The sequence below is a fragment of the Xiphophorus hellerii genome, chromosome 11 (assembly GCF_003331165.1).
Source record: "Xiphophorus hellerii strain 12219 chromosome 11, Xiphophorus_hellerii-4.1, whole genome shotgun sequence".
In the NCBI taxonomy this organism is placed as follows: Eukaryota; Metazoa; Chordata; class Actinopteri; order Cyprinodontiformes; family Poeciliidae; genus Xiphophorus; species Xiphophorus hellerii.
In genome coordinates, this window is record NC_045682.1 from 16953835 (window position 1) to 16974503 (window position 20669).

At 39.0% G+C, this 20669-nt stretch overlaps 1 protein-coding gene across 3 annotated transcripts in view; it reads left to right on the forward strand.

Moving 5' to 3' along the window:
• The window catches only part of gabra3 (gamma-aminobutyric acid type A receptor subunit alpha3), a 138377-nt gene that overhangs the window by 76680 nt on the left and 41028 nt on the right, over positions 1 to 20669 (forward strand). For all 3 annotated transcript variants that reach the window (XM_032576866.1, XM_032576865.1, XM_032576867.1), the window contains exons 5-6: positions 10865 to 11085; positions 19434 to 19516. In XM_032576866.1, coding sequence (XP_032432757.1) covers positions 10865 to 11085; positions 19434 to 19516 — 304 coding nt within the window. The remainder of the gene's footprint in view (positions 1 to 10864; positions 11086 to 19433; positions 19517 to 20669) is intronic.

Genomic DNA, 20669 nt, shown 5'->3' on the forward strand with positions numbered 1-20669 from the left:
GTTTTTTGGGGTGGGGGGTTCTGTTGAATTTCTTTCCTGAAAGTGTTTTATAAATCTCTCTCAGGACTGATTTTTTAACTAATTACCTGGCTGGAGCATCTGTCCAGAAGCAGGCAGCTTGTTGGAATACACAATTGTACGACATCTTATTTATTTTACGTACAACCTGCCACTGGATAACACTTAATCTGACAGAAAGCATTCCTTGCTGACGTCATGTAGCACTTAGTGCACTTCTTACCTGTATTCATATCTTAAATATACACCATCGGTAATACATAGTTTTCTGTAAACATACATAGACTCATCTGTAAACTAAGCAATGATTGGTTGTAGCTTTTAATATTTGCACATGACCAAGACAACAATTGGCATATTATTAGCAAATAAGAATGTGGCTTTTCACTACCGTATCTGAGGAATTTAATTATGTGGAAATCTGCAGTGCAAAACTGACACTCTAGTGCTATCTTCTGGGAATCTCTCTTATAGAAAAAAAACAACTCTATCAGCTTATAATATTTTGGTTTTATTTATTCCATCCTGAAAAATAACTCTAAAAAGACATTTACAATCCTCCTGCAGCATTTCTGGCCACATCATACATATTATTTACAGAAAAAGTAAAGAATATCTAACTTAAAGTGAAACGGTGCTTCATCCAGGAGTGTTGTATCATATTTTTATCTGTCCTCATTACAGGAATCCTCGGTTTGAGCCAGATCCCGCTGCTGTGAAGACTCAATATGTGAAACACTCTATTCCCAACTTGCTTTGTGAAAGAATGTTGGCTCACTTGCGTTATTTTAATAGACAGTCCTTTATCTTTTTCAGGACATATCACCTTTGGGGTCTCTCAAAGCTCAGTTATGGATCTAGAATTTTTTATTTATTTTTTTTTCACATGCTTCACTTGGCAGGAACATGAATCAAGTGGAAACAGCTTGGGACACAGAGTCTCACTTGTGATAATGTTTTGGCCAGATAAAAAGATAGTGAGGTCGGTGCGGGTATATCCTGTCGGTCGTCAAAGGCAAAACAAGAACTGCACTCAAACACACACACACACACACACCCCTACACACACACCCCCACATACAAAATGTCTGCTTTGTGGTCTTTTTTTATAAAGTAGGTGTTAAGGTATCATTTAATCCCATGTGTGCTAAACTAACTTTAGATTTAGTATCATGTTTCTATCTGTTCTCAGTACTTATAATTACCCTCCTATATATATCAGCTTATGTATTCAAATAAATATTTTGGGAAAATTGTTTTGAAGATTTTCAAAAACAGAGGGACACACTTTTACATTTTGTGCAACCTTCCAATAAACATTTTACTAACATAATTAATAGGTGTATATGTTGATATTTTTGAAAATCCACAACAAATTGTGCACATTGTTATTTTTCAATTCATTTATCATAATTTCATCATAGTTACTCCACTCTGGAAAAACAACAGTTCAGACTCATCATTTGAAGCCAACATGTATTGATGCTCCTGGTCATGATGCAATCAAGAATAACACATAAGAATCTAACAAATAAGAATATGCATTTGTCTTTACTCTTGCTCTCTAATAATTCCTCCCACTGAATTTGTTTTTATTTTCCTTTTTAGCAGTTAAATCTGAGGCCATTGCATGGGATTACATGACCTCTTGGTCAGTTAAATAAGGGAAGGTAAGGCAAAGCCAGTGGTTATGCACTAAAAGTAGCACAAGTGAATAGTATAAACACCAAAAAGTAAGTCTTGACCACAGACTTAAAGATTTGAAACACTGACCTCAATAACTGTCTACAAACCAGTTGGGCTCCTTCTGAATAAGAGTTTTGTAGAGACTAATTTGAAAAGACTGCCGCATGAATTGGACCACGTTTATTGGGACATATTAGGGGAAGAAAGAAATTCGATGTGCCTTGGGGAAAAACCTCCTACTCAGAGCTGATAAAAGCATATCTAGAGTGGGTCGTGGACGGGGCATGTTAATGTGTTTTCTAAATCACGGGTTTTCAGGCTACAAAACGTGGACCGGTGCAGTGCCTGAGTAGGAAGCAGCACAGATTACTGCTCTGTTCTGGAACGTAAAGGCTCTTTGTCGATCAGCTGAACGGAGAGAAAATGGACAATCCAAACTGTATTTCAGAGGATAATCGGAGGCTTTTAGAAAGAGTGCATGCATATGTTATGCAAATTTGTTGCAATTCTGATTCGTGGAGATACACTGAGAATAACCGCAACCGCAGTACTAGAGGGGGAAAGCGAGACAATTCGCAATATGGTGCAACATGTTAGATGACAGAAGAGAGTTAGAAGAAAACTAAAGTCAACCGGGTTCCACAGTCAGAGAAAAAGGAGCATACATCAGATTTTAATGGTGATTCTTTCAGGGCACAGTGAGATTATTCATGGTGGCCCAAAGGAAGGAGCTGGAGGATGTTCGTATCCCAGGGGTCATGCTGCTAGCGTGGCCCTAAAAAACTGCAGCGCTGGAAGAGAATATTAAAGCTGAAATGTTCCTAGACAGTGCACATTCTATACCCTCGGCATGTCAAACTTTTATGTTGTGTACATCCAATGGTTCAATTACCCCTCACTGTAACATCAAGTGTCCCAAAAATGTCTGCTCTTCTCTCAGCCCTGGGGCCTCTCATCAAGTCTTCACTCTGGCTTCAATACACCACGTCTTCCTTCAGTATCCCGTATGGCAACAGGAGCTACGTTTTACTATTTGGCTTTCTTGGACAAAAATGTCCACATTTTTACACCTACGTCTCATTCTTTGGTAAAGAAAATTGTTAAAAAGCTGAACGTGTTTCTCTTCATCTTCTGCAAGCCTGCAGAGTTGCGTCTCATTCGCATGCGTGCACCGTTGCAGCACATGTACCTGTCTCATGGCGGGCTTTGACAGGCCTGCGCTGATATGAAGCAGTTCAGGTTGTCACGTGTGCCGCGCTCCAGCTTGTTTTGACAAGATGTCAGCGATGGCCTAATCTCCCCAGGTGTGCGCATTTTCTGGGTGCAAACACCCCTGAGAAATGAGATGCTCACGATACATTTGTATGCCCAAAATTCAGGATCCCCGCTCCGCTCCAGGTGTTTACCGAGAAGATGGATATTTGTGCCACTTACGTTTGGAGGTGAACTCCAGGTTTCCATATCAATCATGTTGTCCTTGTTCAAAGGCTGGTAAGCCCAATTACGCCCTTTTCCATACAATACACAAGTTAATGTAGGGTTAGATTTGTTTGTTTTTATCATCCACAATGGAAGTAATAGTTTCCCCCAATGTCTGAGAATGATTTATGTGCGATTACAAACAAGTTGAAAGCAGAGTAGTTTCTGGAAAACAGCAGCTAATAGGACTTCACGCACAGTCACTGAGTAGCTAAGGAGCAAGACTTTAACTTCAAATTACACCTTACAGACTTAATTAATATAAAACAATGAAACAAGACATAAAATGTTAACTTTTAATATGTTTCATTCTAATGGAAGCTTAATCTTTGTTTCGTAGGGACATAACCAACAAATTGCCCTTTTTCTTGACTCATTCTCTGCCAAATGTGTGGAAGAAACTGCGAGATTAGTCGTCATTTAGATTTTAACCAGTTTTGAAAACTAAAGTCTTCCATTTATTCTTAAAATTGTAAATCTACAGATTCCCACTGGGCAAGCCAGTTTTAACCAATCACATTCAGCTGTTCACTGATGAGGTCAGAGATTGAAGGCTAAGCAATTATGGAGAAGGGATAATCCAGGAGTAATTGACTTCAGCGAATGTGTTTTTCGAGGAAATGTCAACCCTGACGTCCTACTTCAAACCTATGCTGAAACTTACATATAATTATGGTCACCAGTATCAAACAGATTGATAAAATGACTGCTTCCTAAAATAAAGTGAGACATTATTTTTATCATACAGCAAGAGAATGTATGAACAGGTTTGTCTTGGGCGGCCAAGAGAAAACCACTTCTCCATAGAGAAGGATTACTTTATCGGGACCTGGCACGGTTTGCAAAGAGGCATCAGAGTGAATAAGATGGAACCAAAGTAAATCGCAACATTACCTCACAAACATATTGAACCAACATGGTGGTGGAGGGACGATGATCTTGGCCAATTTGTAGCTACCGGGCCTGGAGAGTCTTTAGGTCCAATACAAACTCACTTTTCATATGTGATTCTACAAGCTAATGAAGCGTGAGGTATGCTTAGGCTCTCCTATTCTACATTAATTTTTAAAATAAATAACTACAGTATGTAATCTAGCCACTTTAGGTCAAATAGATATAACTTGAGAGCCTGGAAATATCTAGATGAGCTTTATGTCTGGAAAAATAAAACCTAAAACTGAAGGAGGGTGAACTTTAACCTTCATCGTTACCAAAACAGACATGTAGTAGAAATATGCTGAGTGGTGCACTGTCTGTGTTTGTTATCCTCACCTCTTTGACACCAGGCTGGAATGTTTGACCACAGCTGAAACACCAAACGGCAACTCCACTTTGTGCTAGCTGATACTTGGTAGAACATAGAAACTGAGCAGGCAATCAGCAGGCAGTGGACTGGCTGCACTGATGGATTATTTGGTCCATTAACTCTGAGAATGTGAGTTTTCCAAATCAATACGAGTCATGTTTTTTTTTTCCGTTGTGCCGATTCTTTATGATGCAATTTGTGTAATTTATACACTTCTGTTTGCACTCCTAAAATATAACGCCGTGTGCGTTAATTCTTTAAATTGTAGATCCAGAAGCTGTCACACTGGCGTCAGTTAGAAATCTGTTTTATTACTGTGAGTACATCTCTACTGTTTTACTGGTGTGAACACAAGAAATAAGCACAGGTTTTTAAATACGTCTAGAAATATTTGTTTAATATTCATGATTTTTTTTGTGTGTTATGTACCCTTCTATCCATTTTTTTCTACAACTCAACGTGTAGGCGTTTGGTGTGCTTGTGTATATCCCATTAGGCAACAGACAAGAGATAATTAATTTGATTATATTTCTTTTGCTTCCCTATGTCTTCCTTTCTGTATGCTAGCTTTTTGCTGGTCTGTATTTCAACCTCCCTCCTGCATGCTCATCGCTCTACTGTTGAGTAAGAGCTAAACTAAATAAGATCCAAGGCACAAATCTGAAACGTCTCATTTTCCAGCCAATGAGGCTGATCACTAATCTATGTCTACCTTAAAAGTCGTTCACTTAGGATGAGTGTCACATCAGTGTAGGTTCAAACGCTTTCTTCCTTCCTCTGGAAAGATTTTGATAGCTATAACGATATCACGTTAAACCGGTGTCCCCTACTTTATGATCTGTGTGTTTAAGGTTTTTTTTGTTGTTTTTTTTTTTTGCCAGAGGAAGAAAAAGAGTTGAGCTGTGAAGTCATTTTTTACACATGCAGGGTTTTACAATTGGCTGGTAGGTATAATCTGGATTTTTGGCAGTAGAGAGTGAAAAGCTCATTATCTGACAACTACACTTTAATGCTGAAAGAAGATTACGGGAGAAAAGGCCAAAAGTAATTTGCTAGGTAAGAAAACGGGAAAGGCTAAATGAAATGGTCAAAGTGGAAGAAAAGTTTTACGGAGAAGAATAACTAAATAGATTTATATAAATGTTTAAATATATATTTTCTGCCGTTTCTCATTCTTTTAATGGTCTTTTGTTAATTTGTGACTTATGACAAATTCAAAACATCTCCATTTTACGGCGAGCTTCTCTATTTTCTTGAACATTTTACACGTAGACGCATCGCGCGTGACGTGCAGCACAGCGAAATGATAAACAAGCTCGAACCTTAGAGCGCTGGGATGCATGTGAATGTAATTGGAGTTGGTGTGGGATTCACAGCTCGTTGCGAATCTCGCACAGGTTGCTCTCCCAGCAGGGAAAAGCGAACGGCACACGAGAAGTGGAGCGAGGGAGGATGATTTACAACCGGGGGAATAAGGAGGAGTTGTAATTAAAACATTGATAAAGTCTGACTGATGATTGCAATACCCAGAGTGGCAGAGCCAGGTCCAATGCACGTGCAGCCTCCCCTGAAGTGATGTGTGTCATTACCACACAATCGAGCCGCAATGTTAACCCTGGCCTGCTGTGTGCAGATACAAACAAGGCGCCGTTTGTCATCCAAACTATTTCAGTGGAAAAACAGCTGGTGAGTTTTTTTTTCCTCCACATAATACGTCGTCAAAAGCGATACATCAAATCTGCGAAATGTAAAATAAAATACTTTTTTTTTTTTTTTATTGCTCCTGTGTTGCTTCAGCAGTTTCAAAAATAGATTCCAAAGACAAATAAATAAATAAAACAAGCTAGAACTTTGGTGCATAATTTGAAACATTTAAAAAAAACTTCCAGATCTACAGAGAGCGTTAAAGCAAAGTGAGATGGTGGCATTATTGAAATTAGATGTAACGGTTAAACTTCATGAACTCCTTTATTCCAGATAGAAAGCTCCTTTAATATTCTATCAGACACAACCTTCCTGCCATAATCGGCCGCTGTCATTTGTTTAATGTCCAGACTCATTTGGTGGAGTCTGCTGTACATCCTACCTTAACTGCCATCTTATCAGGCCTTTCAGTCGTTTTCATCATTTCCTTTCATCCTCATTAGTTTTGGCCTCGCCACCAGCAGCTGCTTTCCAACTTTGACCAGTATCTATAAAGGAGACGTTTATAGATGTGTGATATTCACATCTTTTTCCTTTGATTTTTAATTTCTTTTTTCCATCTGCACTTTTTTTCATGCAAAACGCTGCGATAACGGTCCAGCAGCGTCTGCGGACAGGGTTCAGAGATTAATCCCAACTTGCAGACATGAAAGGCCTGCTTCGTTCAGACTTAAGATTTATACTTCATTGTGATACGCACTGGAGAATGGTTGCAGGCCTTTTTCGTGCTTCAGTAAATTTTTGGTTGCCGTACGGACGATAGTAGACAGCTTGTGAAAGACGGCTGACTCCACAGCTGAACATATATCCTCTTGTCCACAGGATGTAGAAAAAGAACAGCCTCTCTTTGAAAAAAAAAAAACCCTCCATTATATCTCATGAGGTCAAAAGTTAACGTCAGACTAAGGGTTAGAGCTGCACCTCTGTGTTGACTTGCTAATGTTTATCATGAAAATCATGGATTGGATCATTTACAGCCAGTCCACACGCAGTGCCTACAACAAGTTAAAAACGGTTGTGTTTTTGTTTTTGACCGACTCGACAGCCATGTTGTTTATTCCAACAGGAAGTAAGCTCCAGCTAACATCCTTTTGTCCAGATGACAAAGCAGTAAATATAATGTGAACTATTCTGATGATTCTGTGGTACATGTTCAATTTAAAACCCAATGTCACTGTACAAGTTGTCCTGCCTGAATACAAGCTTCTTCACTGATATTGTTTTTTTTTCTTTAGACAGCCCAGTCCTTTGTGGATGTCACATTTACCGAGTGCCGCTTGATGTCTGACACCTAAAACATCCTCCAGTCAAGAGAAAAGCAATATTGTTCCACTGAATGTTTTATTATTATTCATTTCAGCTCATTAGGCTGCCCACTGTAAATGTAAGCGTTGTATTCTAATCAAATGAGAATCATTTGAAGTGTTATGTTTTTATGCAGTGACTAAGAAGGTGGGATCATGATACTGCATATAAAGGGAACGTATCTGGGAGTCATTATCATACTAAATGAAATTAGGGTTGAAGTTGTGAACAAACAGATGTTACTTCCAAGCTACGCATCATAAAAATGATTAAAAACAAACGTGTTGTTATTGCATTCAAGGCATCTGAGGGTATAAATCATATTCTGTCAGATGAAACCTGGCTGACTCGGTAGCCTATGGATGTATGTAAACATATAGTATATATTATTTATCTTCTTTATTTTTTACTTTGCTGGTTTCTAAATGTAAAATCCCCTTCAAATCTCCTTCATAATAAACTCTCATAATCATGTAAGTAGTTTTATTATTACAGTTAGCATAGATATGTAGTTAAATTTAGGAACAAAAGATAGTCAAACCAAACTGGCTCTATATGGAAGTACAATTAACAAATCATTCTCAGATCTGTGTAATCACAAAATCACCTAAACACAACCTGTCTGACAGCTTGAAGTAGGCTAAACTATTTCCAAAACAAAAATCGAGAACAAATGAGAAAACCAAGCAAAAACATCTCTTAGTGTGGGAATGGTTACAAATGCTTTGGGCTTTTAAGATGGCAGTAAACCATAATGAATCCTTATCCTCAAACGGAGAAGAGTGGAGCAGTGGGGAGCCTTCCCAGGAGTGACCAAGAGTCCAAAAATTACTCACCCAGAACGACTTCTAAAGCTCTCATCTACCTCAGTTAAAGTCAGTGTTCAGATTTCACCAATAAGAAACAGACTGGATGCAAATTGCATCAAAAGGATAGTTTTAAAGGGAAAGAACTCTGCTGAGCAAAGAGGACACATCTTGACGATGATGTGGCTGCAGAAAAACCAATAGTGGAAAAAAAAAAAAACTGGTGCCAACATTCCTCAACAGAGATGAAAAACAAGTATTGCCAGTTGCTGCAAATGCTTGATGTCAGTTGTTAGTGCCAAAGGCGGTACAAGCATTTATGAAATTTCACCTTTTTTTTTTCTTTAATGCATGAAATTATTATTTGTGGTATCTATGTCTGATATAAAAAAAACAAAAAACAAAGACATCTGTGAAGAGTTAAATAGGTTCTGTAAAACTGTAAACATATTAAGCCGATAAAAAAAGGAAGATTTTTATTTTCTTAAATGCAGCCTAGAACACCGATGTTTATGGGGGCGAATCCATTCCCGATTTTCTTTCCTGTAAAGGAAGAGAAATTTAAAAATTATGGTGGGATAGAAGGCTCCTGCTGTCTCCTCCGTCAAGGGGAAATCAATCACTCAGTCCCTGCAGAACACCAGCTGGCATCTGAACCGGCTGTGCCATTTGGCCCTGTGGAGATTGGCTACATTTTTCCTCATTCCTGTCTTTCAATCTTTAAATTATTTCTCAGTGCTTACAGGAGATTTTTTTTGCCACAGGGGACAAAGCAAATAATGGCTTCATCCTCGTCAGATACATTTATTTTATGTTTATTCACCAGAAGCCATTTCATGAAAAATGAACAACGTGAGGATACCCGTGGTTACAGGAAATTACCTGGTACTGCTGGAAAGTTTTGGTCAAATTGTTCTGTGCAGATCAGAAAACAATCAGGGGTTGGGATTTTTTATAATTTGTATGATTTTATTGTTATCTCAGCCTGTGTTAATTCTTTATTTTCTGCGTGGAACATGACTAAACAAACAATAAAGAGCATAGCTTCGTTTCATTTCTGGATTTGTTTGAGTATCTTAGAGATTTGTGTGTTTAGAACAGAATTAAGCCAAAAAATCCAACACAAACAGATTGTAGTAGTAGTGGGGGGGGGGGATGTTTGTCACCTTCTTCCTCTTGTTTCAGTGACGCTCTCTGTAGCCCTATTATAAAAGGGCTTCTGATGCAGTCTGTCTGGTTGCGCCCTAGGTTGTCATGCCGTCAGGAGGTCATTCAAATCAATTAGCATTGTTTAGAGGAGCCCCTGTTGATGTGTTGAGTGGAAGTGGTACGGCCCTCCTGCTGTGCATGATTACTTCCTGTCGTTAAAGCCATTGAGAAATTAATTTATTAGATTTTTCACCAAGGGGGCAGACGATTGCATTCTGTGCGGTGTGAAGTTTGCTTCTGTTGTGAGTAAAATAAAAATAAAAAATTTCCTTGATTGTTAATAATGCGTCCTGTTGCATGGGACAGAGAACTTGTTTTGTTAGCTTGTTATGTTGAAACAATCGGTCCAAGCTGCACAGCTTTTTATTAGGACACCAAGCCTTTGTAATTATTATGAAATAAATTTACGACTACTGAATTCTTGCAGTTTCTCCTCATAATCTTGTTTTCCATGGAGGCAGCAGTAAAGATATTTTGTTGCACAAGCCTTCAAATAATCAATCAGTTGTTTCTCTTTGTAATGTATTTTTCTGCAGTATGTCGTTATGAAAGTAAAGTTAATGAAGCAATTTAGTTTTTGCAAATCCAAAACCGCGTTTTAGAGAACTTAATCAGTGTCTAATATTACAGTCCTTATAATATGGTAATTTTATGCAAAATGAGCACTAAAAAGGCTATTTATGTATGTCTACGTCTATACAATAAACTCAGTTTACATGTACGGCACATCTCAGCAACAAGGCAGTTCAAAGTGCAAAACATTACATCACAGTGGGGACATAAAGAGAAGTAAAAAAGTTACCATCCAGACTAGAAGTAATCAACGTTCCAGCTGTTATTAATCAAAGGCAAACCCTGAACGAAGGGGGATGATTTAAACAAACTCAGCATTTCAGCAGTTTTGCTGTTTTCACTCAGGTGATATACTAGTTTTAGTGAAAATGCTAGCAGCTGTCCAATTGACTGTTCTTAATTTCAGAAATGTTCTTGAAGGAAGACTGACTGTGTAAATGTCTTTATGTGTCTCTGAAGGTTCAGAGAGTCCATCGCTACACATCTAGTTTCTAGCGTATTCTGTTGGATTAGAGGCAGATGTTTTTACAGATAAGATTTGCCTTTTTTGTTAAAAGAAAAACAGATTGCTATCCCTATATATGCATAATAACCAGCTGAAAGAACTATATGCCACTGAACTCACGATGCCGTAGGCCCAGTCCATTCTAGTCAAAGTGTAATTTAGCCTTAATTGCACTGTGGTTTAACTGGTCCATGTAATTGCGGTAATCGGTTTTATACTCCAGTTCTGTAGACATTTCTCTTAACTATTTTGTTTCCAATGTCCTCCCTGTAGGAGTATACCATTGATGTCTTCTTCCGTCAAAGCTGGAGGGACGAGAGGCTTAAGTTCGACGGTCCAATGCAAGTTTTGCCGCTTAACAACCTACTGGCCAGTAAGATCTGGACGCCCGATACCTTCTTTCACAACGGGAAGAAATCTGTGGCCCACAACATGACAACTCCAAACAAACTACTACGACTAGTTGACAACGGCACGCTTCTCTATACAATGAGGTGAGACTGTGTGCTTAAACATCGGTGTGTGTGTGAAGTTTGACAGATGGATGGAATCGCACCGCCTGTGTTTATAAGCACATCTAGTCTGTGTGTTTATTTTTGAGAATGTTGATTACGGATGGAGAATATGAACTTACAATTCTCTCAATATTTTCTGGTATTTGTTGCAATGAAGATAAAAAAAAAATATCTGTTTTTTTGTTTAAAAATCTATAACTGCATACAGTCAGAGCAAATAATCTCTAAAAATAATTTGCTGTCATAAGTCTATTTGAAAACTGAACTGTAAACCATAAAATCACTTACTACAATTTAAAAACATAAACGACATCTGATTCCTTGCAATATCTATAAAGACCTTGAATTAATGTCCTCATTATCCCTCTGAGCTGCACAATTTATTAATTATGACCATCACAACAGTATCAGCATGTGTAATACTGAAAACAAGGACATCTTGGAATGAATATTTGGCAGGATGCTCTATTTCAAGGGCCATACATGCAAATATTGTGGCCAATGTTGAATTTGACTTGTTGGATAAACTTTCACTGTCCCTGTTGGCCACACTTGTGACGATTTGTGGTGACGATGGTGCACCCAAAAGCAGAGCAGCGTTGAGTAGATGATGAATATTTTAATGAAAAATGAAGAACAAAACTTACAAACATCACAGTGAGCCAAAACAGAAAAGCACAGCAGGGCATTAACATGGAAGTAGGAGGGAGATAACAGGAGGAACCAGCAAGGAGTGACTGAGAAGGAGTTGCATATATACTGGGGAGGTTGGTTACTGAACAAGGAACAGATGGCTGATTAGAAATGAGCTGCAGATGTGAGGGGAGAGAGAGAGAAAAAATGCAAACTGGGTGACTAGGATTAATAAAACTAAAGTAACTAAAGGACTAAACTAAGATAAAGCAAAAACAAAGCTGATCTAATCAAAAAAGACACTAAAGAACACAGAATAATAAAATCAAACTCCAAAACAACTCAGGTTCTGACAACTTGATGTATATTTTATGTAGCTACGACAGTAAAGCTCACAAATAAATGAATTGCATATTTTCAAAATGAAGGAATTATATCGCCATATTGTTTCTCTGTTTGTGCAACCCTGATGTCATGGCATTAACATAAATTTTGAACAAAACACTACAATATATTTAAAAAAATCAACAAAAGGAGAGAAAAAACACTCACTAGTCATACTTCTACAGGGGTATTAGCGCAGAGCAATGTTCCCTGTAAGCTGTACGCCTGCGCAATCGCGCACTTCTCGCATATTCTCATAGAAAATGTGTGCAAGTCATAAAATAAAGTCCAGACATCAGTTTTGACTATGGACCAATTAAATATTTTTCTGTACTACGTTGCGATCTAACTCAGTGAGTGACAGGTGTCCAGCCAATGATACGATATGGTTCGCTTTCGCTACGCAGCCAATCATCGCATGCTTTGTGTGTGTGTGTGCCTTGGTCATATGCTCTGTGGCACCGTGCAGATTAGCTAGGTAAGAACAGTGCGGCGGAGTTAAGAGAAAGCTAACACCTTATCATGTCTAAGCGAACAGGCAGTGGGACATCCACTCACCAAGCCAAAGTAAAAAAGAAATGCTCTACTTTTGAGGTTAAATGGCTGTCGGAGTTTGTGCAAATAGAAGAACAGTACAGTGGAAACCTCCTCAGGTGATGGCAGAAATACTGGTGTGATTACTCTTTTTATTAGTAAACTCTGTGATCACATTGATGCTTGTTTTTCAGAGGATGAATTAAAGGAATCGTCTGCATTTGACATTGAAGCATTGAGCTCAGACATTTTGACTTTGGACCAGCAGACATTTGTACACTGGCAAAGAAGTATGAGGCCATTCTCTCCACCCATCCAGACTATGGAGGCCATTAGCAGTCAATATGCTGAATTCAAGTACATAATGAAGCAAAAACCTAAGCAGGGGTCAGTCAGGACATTCTCAGATATGGTGATGCAGCACTTAGATGTGAGGAGCTAAAGGAGATCTCACAGCTTGTGGATATTTGTTCTACATTTCAAACATCCAGTACTGAATATGAAAGGGGATTTAGTTTAATGAATCATATCAAAACAGCATCCAGAAATCATGGAAATCATCAAAAGTGGCACATTTGGACCAGCTGATGCGCATAAAGTCAAAGCAAGAAGCAGAGGGAGCCATCAGCCTGGGCAAAGTGTACAACCACTGGAGAAGTGAGAAGGGCAGATGTGAAAAAACTGTGTAATTAAATATTTTACAATAATTTATACTATATCACAAGCTACAGAACACATTTCATTGTGCAAAATGTCAATGTTTTAATGTGAACAAAAAGTTATGTCTGAAAGGTGTAATGTCTCATTTCTCAGTCTGGCTAAGCGGGTCTCTTACTTATAACATACTACGCATCTCATGAACAGCAATGTTTTTGTTTTTTCATTTTAAGTGGGGCAAATCACTTATATTAAAAGCAAACAAATGAAAATTGTTGATGCAATCTGATTCTTTTAATAAGCCATGCAACTTGCTACGATCCCAGATTTACGACAGATGTAATACTGGTGCGTGGCCACAGTGTGCACATCCGATGAAGCCCATAGTGGTCCTCAGTGTACTCGGGAAGCTTGTGCGTATGATCAGACACATGAAAAAATTAGAGGGAACATTGGCGCAGAGTATCATGGTTTTATTTTTAGCCATTTTGGTTAAAAGTATTTGTAAACTCAGTGTAGTGCAGCCTAATTCAAGCGCACGTAGAAGGATGTTGTGTGTGTGTGTGTTTCTCAGAAGCCTCACACACACTGCAACGATAAACATCTGACGCCGCCAGTGTTGAGCGGGTGTTGTTTGCAGTGGAAAATGAAGCAGGGAACACCCGTACTGAGTAGAACAGCACCGTACCAGGAAGAATTAATTGATATCATCTAATCCTAGCGTTCAATCTTTGAGGCAACTTTCCATGAGACCATCTAGAAGAAATGGTTCTTATAGTGCTCACTATTATCCCTTTGTTCTCTATTAAGTTTCAGTCTAGATGAAGTGGAGTTTAGTTCTGTGATCTCACATGTGGTGGCTGTTCTGTCAACACCAGCAAAGAAATGTGTGATTTAATTGTGAAAAAAAAAAACAAGACTCCATATGGTTTCATAATCAAGTGATGGAGCAAAGTTTGATAATATGTTAAAGGAGATAAATTAATTAATCTTATTTTGATGTGAGACACTAGTTCAATTAATAAGAATGAATCAAGAATAACACCCAGAATGCATTCTGTCATTATTTTTAATCAAGAGTCAAAGAAAACAATATGACTGTTGAGACTGTCTGCAAATCCAAGAGTAAAGAAAGAAAAGATGCATCACTCTTTAACATTCACCAGTGAGCATGGGACTTCCCATCAGCTCATAACAAAGAAGACACAGTTTTCTCACAACTCCGACTGCACCTGTGTCCTTGGACACAGCAGTTCATCAAGTTCAGAGAAGCAACAAGAACTTCTCAGAAAACTTCTGCTATCAGCTTCTGTCAGAACAAGTGAACAAGCCAAAGTTTTGGACTCCTAATATTTTTTGCCCTTTTTCTCCATCTCCACTACTGATCAATGAAACAGAAAGAGAATAGCAGAAAATAAAACCTTGCTTCCATGCTAACAATCAGCACCTACTTACTGAAGGCTTGAAGAACACACTCACATCTCCGCTCCATCCATTTCCTCTGTTACTTGGCACACTGACAGATAACACCGAACATGAGAGGCAGACATGCAACGGATGAATAGAGAACTGGAAACTCAATGGCCTGGAACATTACTGGTATCCATTTAAAAAAAAAAATCTTTAGACTTTTTCTACTTTCCTCTATTAACCATTTAAAGCCTTGTGCTGCATTCAGGTTCACAGTAAAGTATAAATTAAATTAACTTCAAAAATTCCTAAGCATTATATATTCTACTATGGCCAGCTTTTAACAATAACATTAATATAAATAGATTAGCATGCAATCTGTGTTTATGCGAATAAGTGAAAAACGCTCTGATACTTTTTAATCATATTGTAGTTTTTTTCACACACTTAGCTTTGTAAAGTTTTTTTTTGTTGTTGTTGTTAAAAAAAGAAAACAAAACATGTTTTATAGTAAAGTAGGATACACATCATTTCCCAAATAAAGTCTCAAAAATCTACACACCCCTGGAGAAACTTGGAGTTACATAACATTTCCAAACTTTCTCCAACAGGAAATTGAAATGTGTCTAATGTGTTTTGATTAAAAAACAGAACAACAACAAAAAAAACTTTCAGGGTTGATATAAAAAAAAGTAAACAAATATAAAATCGGCAGTGGTGTAGCTGCATGAGTTTGCACACACTTAGGTACTTTATAACATTGTTCTTATTGTTTTTAGTATCTAAGTTGTCCTCGAGTACTGAAAGGAAATAAAATGACATAACAATGAGAAAAGTAGATTTTTTTTTTTCTCAGAATTGAATGAAACTGTAAAGGTCGAATACATGTCAGATTTAATACCACATCATGGAAGTGGCACATACTGGATTTTTTTGGATAGATTGATATCGGTCGCATTTGTGCAAAAAACACAAAAAAACAGCAGATTTGGTTTGCATTTCCCTGCTGAGTGATCGTAACCTATCTGTGCTAAACTACTGCTAAATCACACAATTTCCACCGGGGCTCCTCATATTGCTCATCGCTGGATTTTGTTGGTGCAGATCGGTTTGTCAGATAATGACACTTGGATTTTGTTGTTTATACACTCAGAGAGGATTTACCTGCTGCAACCCAAACCCAACAGAGCCCGTACGCATCGCAAATCCCCGTTTAACCCCAGTGTGTAACACACCACAGTAGAGACTCGTATCACTTTTTGCTCACAGCGCAGGTACAGTATTAGGCTTTAGAATGCAAATCCATCTTATATGAAATGTGGAGTGCTTTGACTTGGCACTCGGTGTTGATTGGCACTTCTCACTAGACAACCGCTTAAATCCAGTTAATCAGCACGTCTGCAGCGGCTCAGAAGGCCTCGGCTTTGCTGGCTTGCGTCGTTATTTTGAATGGAGGGGAGCTGCTATTGTCTGCCAGAGCTGCTGCTGCGGTCTTATTTTTCGGAGAGCATTTATCACTCACTGTCAGCTCGCAACAGTACAACTCCAGCTGTGGTTTTTCTACAACAACTTTGTCCCTGAGAGTGAATGTGAATTTATGAATAAATTAAATCGTCTTCGTTAACACAAACGCGCGCGATTGCGGTTAAAATAAATTAATAAATGAGATGTAAATGAGTGGCAATGAACTAAATTCGGCATCTTATGAATACCAACACGACTTACATAGGAACACTGTGTTGCAAATGCGATCATGCAGCTTTTTAACATTTTGTCATGTTACGCGCACGCACTCCAGTGTATTTTATTCTGATTTTATGTAATAGACCAACACAAGTTTCTTCCCATGTGGAAATTTTGAGTTGCATTCAAACCCCATTAATCAATTTTTAAAGCCACCCTCTTTCTTTCCAATTGTAGCAGCAAGTGCCTAAGGGTTTGCCTTCACATGTCAGTAAAATAGCTCAGGTTCTGTCGGATTGAAGAGAGGGTGTCTGCACAGCCGCCTTTCTCTGGTCTTTCCATGCATTCTCAGTTGGAGTTAGGTCTGAACTTTGACTGAGCCACTCCGCTTTGATCTAAACCATCTTGTTGCAGCTCTGCTTGCATGTGCAGGGATATTGAAGCTCTTCTGCAATCTCAAGTCTTTTGCAGTCTTAACTCTTTATGTCCTAAATTTCAAATCTCCGCCTGGATATTTTTGCTTATTTTAATTGTACGCAGTTCTTTAAATGTCCTGTGAGTACATACTGTATATATTTGCCCATTTTTCCATAGCAACTGGAACTTTCAATATCTAGCAAGTTATTTTCACAATTTACCGTCTATTAAAAGAGCGCCCCTCAGATTAATTTCACTCCCTGCTACGGCGGGAGTGAAATTACCATAATAACCCAATATTGGCTGGAAAGCGCAACGTCTCCCCTTTTCAGAAACCATTGAAATTTTTCAGATAGGGCAAAGTGTGGCGGAATTATTACGGTACTACAAATTTGGCTGGATCACCAGCGCTCCATTTGGTCTGGAAGGGTTAAACAGTTTTGTCTAAGGATTTACCTGTATGATGCATTAGACCATTGCACCATGCTGCATTATTATAGTCATGGACAGACACGCCAAAAGGAAGGCCTGGGCGGAGGTGGCAGAGCAATGTTCCACTATTGCCCCTGCCTCTGTGTCCCTGTCTGTTCAGCTGGAACTGGTGGTGCTGGGATTATCCTGGGAACTGTGGCAGTTTCCCCAGTGGAGGGGCTTGGGCCACATTTCAGCATGATGGGTTCTTGGCTGGCCACCTACGGTTCTCTGGGCTTTGTCAGGCTCACAGTGGGTCACAGAGACCGGACTGAGCTCTGTTGGGGATCCCTCCCCCTTCCAGGGGCGACCTCACATGGAGGGATTGCCCTTGTCTGATGAGGTAAATGTGAAAATATTCAAGGGTGACGAATACCTCCGCAAGGCACCCAATTAGACGTCCGAGAGGTACTTTGTTGAATTTCAGTACACCAATGACCCAAAGAGTCCCAGCCGTAAACTCACTGCTGCATAGCTGCACAAGCACGATTACTAAAACAAAAATGTAAAATGTGAAAAACGCAAGTGAGTGGTCTGTCTGTTTTATCCAACAAATTGTACAGAAGAATATTCCTACACTGTTAAAAGAGTCAATCCGCCTTGACTGTCATGATTAATTACAGAGGATTTATGCACTGAAGGGCATTGTGTTGTGCATGTTTGTGTTCTCTGAATTTAATTTTAAGGTTTGAGACAAGCAGACGTTCATTAGATGTGCTGTACTTGATACCTTGAAAAAAGTTAAAACCAGACGTTAGCAGTAGCTGTACGCTGTTACGTTTTGCTTGAGGAGCAGCTGTGATCTCAATGAGTCTCTCTGAGCGCGCTGGGGCTGTTCCTTTTAGTACCTTTGCGCGAAGTTATGTTTCACAGAGATCTCGCTTCTTTGTTTGCGATCAAAGTAACTCTGGCGTTGCCACCACCTTTGTTTCTGGGAGAATTTGAGTTGCGATCAGGCGCAGGATGAATGACATCAATTAGACGCTGATGTACGAGCTGGGCGATATGCAATGGTGCGATTCTTTCTTTTGATTTGTGCTCTGTCGAGTTAATTTGAGGGTAGTTATCGAGACGCTTATCAGTGAGCGAGGTAGTGCCAGATAGCAACCAGCGGGGTGAGAGGAAAATTGAGGCCACAGGGTTGTTGTAAAGGCAACATGGGGATCTAATGAGAAACATAAAGTTTGCAGTAAAGGTGGAAGTTCTTTATCTCAGGCCACAATGAACTTCACGTGTGGAACGATGTGCCGCAGTAAACCCACCAAATTACTCTAACCTTCTCATTGCCTGACTTGTTTTATTAAGTTCCACAAAGAAATTAAAAATTCATCTGTTGACGTATAAAAATTAAACAAGCAAATCAATTCGCACTGAATCCTTACAGTGCAAAACGTTTCCTCTGCAACAGTACCAGCATTGTTAAGGAATAAGAAATGTGCTTAAACGCAGCATTTACTCACACTGTAATTCTTTACAGTCATTTTCCTTTTTTTCTCAAGTAACCCAATCCTGAGTTGATGTATGGACTGCAAATGCTGTAACTCAGTTAGAATAACCTAATTCTGGGTCCATTTATGGGCAACTCAGTCAGCTGAGGAATGGTTTTATGAGTCTCTGAATCACTTGGATTTGATTTGTGATTAAACATTCATGAATAAGACAATATGAGCTGTTTCTCTGTTTGCTTAGGGGGCATTTTTGTAGCTCGGACTTTGACGCTCCTATTTCGGCTGGGGGACTTAATGCCACAATACCTGTCTATCCGAAAAGTGAAACCTCTCGTGATGCACAGTGGGGAAAAGAAGTATTTGATTATGTTCATTTAATATGTCGTGGAAGAGTGGGCTGAAACCCCAGTGAGTGAAAACCTGGTCAAGAATTACAGGAAACAACAAATTGTGAACTTATTATTAAAAGACAATCAAACCCTGTTTATTATTATTTGTATTTCTAGATACTGCGTCTCAATGCAAATTCCAGATCTCTCCACTCTTTGCAAGTAGAGAAATTGCAATATCGGCATTGTATCAAACACTTACTTTCCCCACTGCATTTGCAGCCGTGGGCTTCCACTCTTTTTGCAGGGTTTGCCGCATCCACCCTGCCGTTAGGTGTATAACGTGTCTCTGCTCTTTCAGGTTGACCATCCATGCAGAGTGCCCCATGCACCTGGAGGACTTCCCGATGGATGCACACGCCTGTCCTTTGAAGTTTGGAAGTTGTAAGTCAGTCCCACGTGTTCGAGTCCAGAGCTCTGTGGAGAAAAAAAATCACACCAAACAGACAAAAGTTATTGTCCTCAGGAGATATTGATTACCTCTTGCTCTTCAGAACTGTTTGCATAACAAACTACTTCGAGCCACTATTGTTTGTAATGAAAGATATGCTGTGAGGAGCTGGAAAAATACCCATGTATTTAACCCAGAGCCAAAGGTTTACTACATAAGGACCGAGATTTAAACACCATTAAAGAGGGAATATTACTCTAATGCATAATAGAGTTAAAGTGCCTGGGCAAACATTAGCCAAGCAGCAAGCAGCTTATTCCAGATATATCTTTACCATAGAACAGATGTCAAGCTTTATTGTAGTTAGCACAGGAATAGAAGAGGTAGATTAATGTTATCACACACTCCGGGCACTGGTCTGCAGGTGAAAACCTGTTCAAATCACCGTCTGGCAGCGTGTTGGATTCATAAACACATACATGTGCCGCTGCAAATCAAGACTGGAGTCACAGCAGCAGGTCTACACGGCCATAATTAAGGTCTTTTTTTTCCTCTCTATTATTGCAAAGTGTAACCCGCTGGCAGGATTAGAAGCAGAAGAAGAGAATCACTACAGTGGGGTGGGTTTATCTGCGTGGTCTTATGAATACTTTGGCAAATTTTACTTCTATCCCATCCACTTATGTTCAGATTTTGTTATCAGAAAGATTCATTTTTCCCCAAACATATCAAAATCTAAATCTGTTCATTTGTTTGAGTGGCGCGGGTACAAAGCAAATTGATATCAAAACACATAATCCAACTAGTTCATAATGCAAACAAGATCAGATTTTGTTTTTAAATAAGTAAGAAAGTAAAGATATTTACAGAGCATTTTAGGCCTTGTCCATTTTCACGTTACAACCATAAATGTCTATGTATTTTATTAGTAGTGCATAACTGTGGAAGTAGTGAAAAGTGGAAGTTGAAGGACATGTTGCTTTCACTGCTTTTGCAAATTAAATCTTTAATACGTGACACCATGGCATTAAGCTTCTTTCATTTAAATTTGTCTTAATGAAATCCGGTACATGATTTTGCTGTCAACCTGAGTGCAAGGTCCCTACTGTGAGACTTAGTGGTGGCAGCAACATGCTGTGGAAAAGC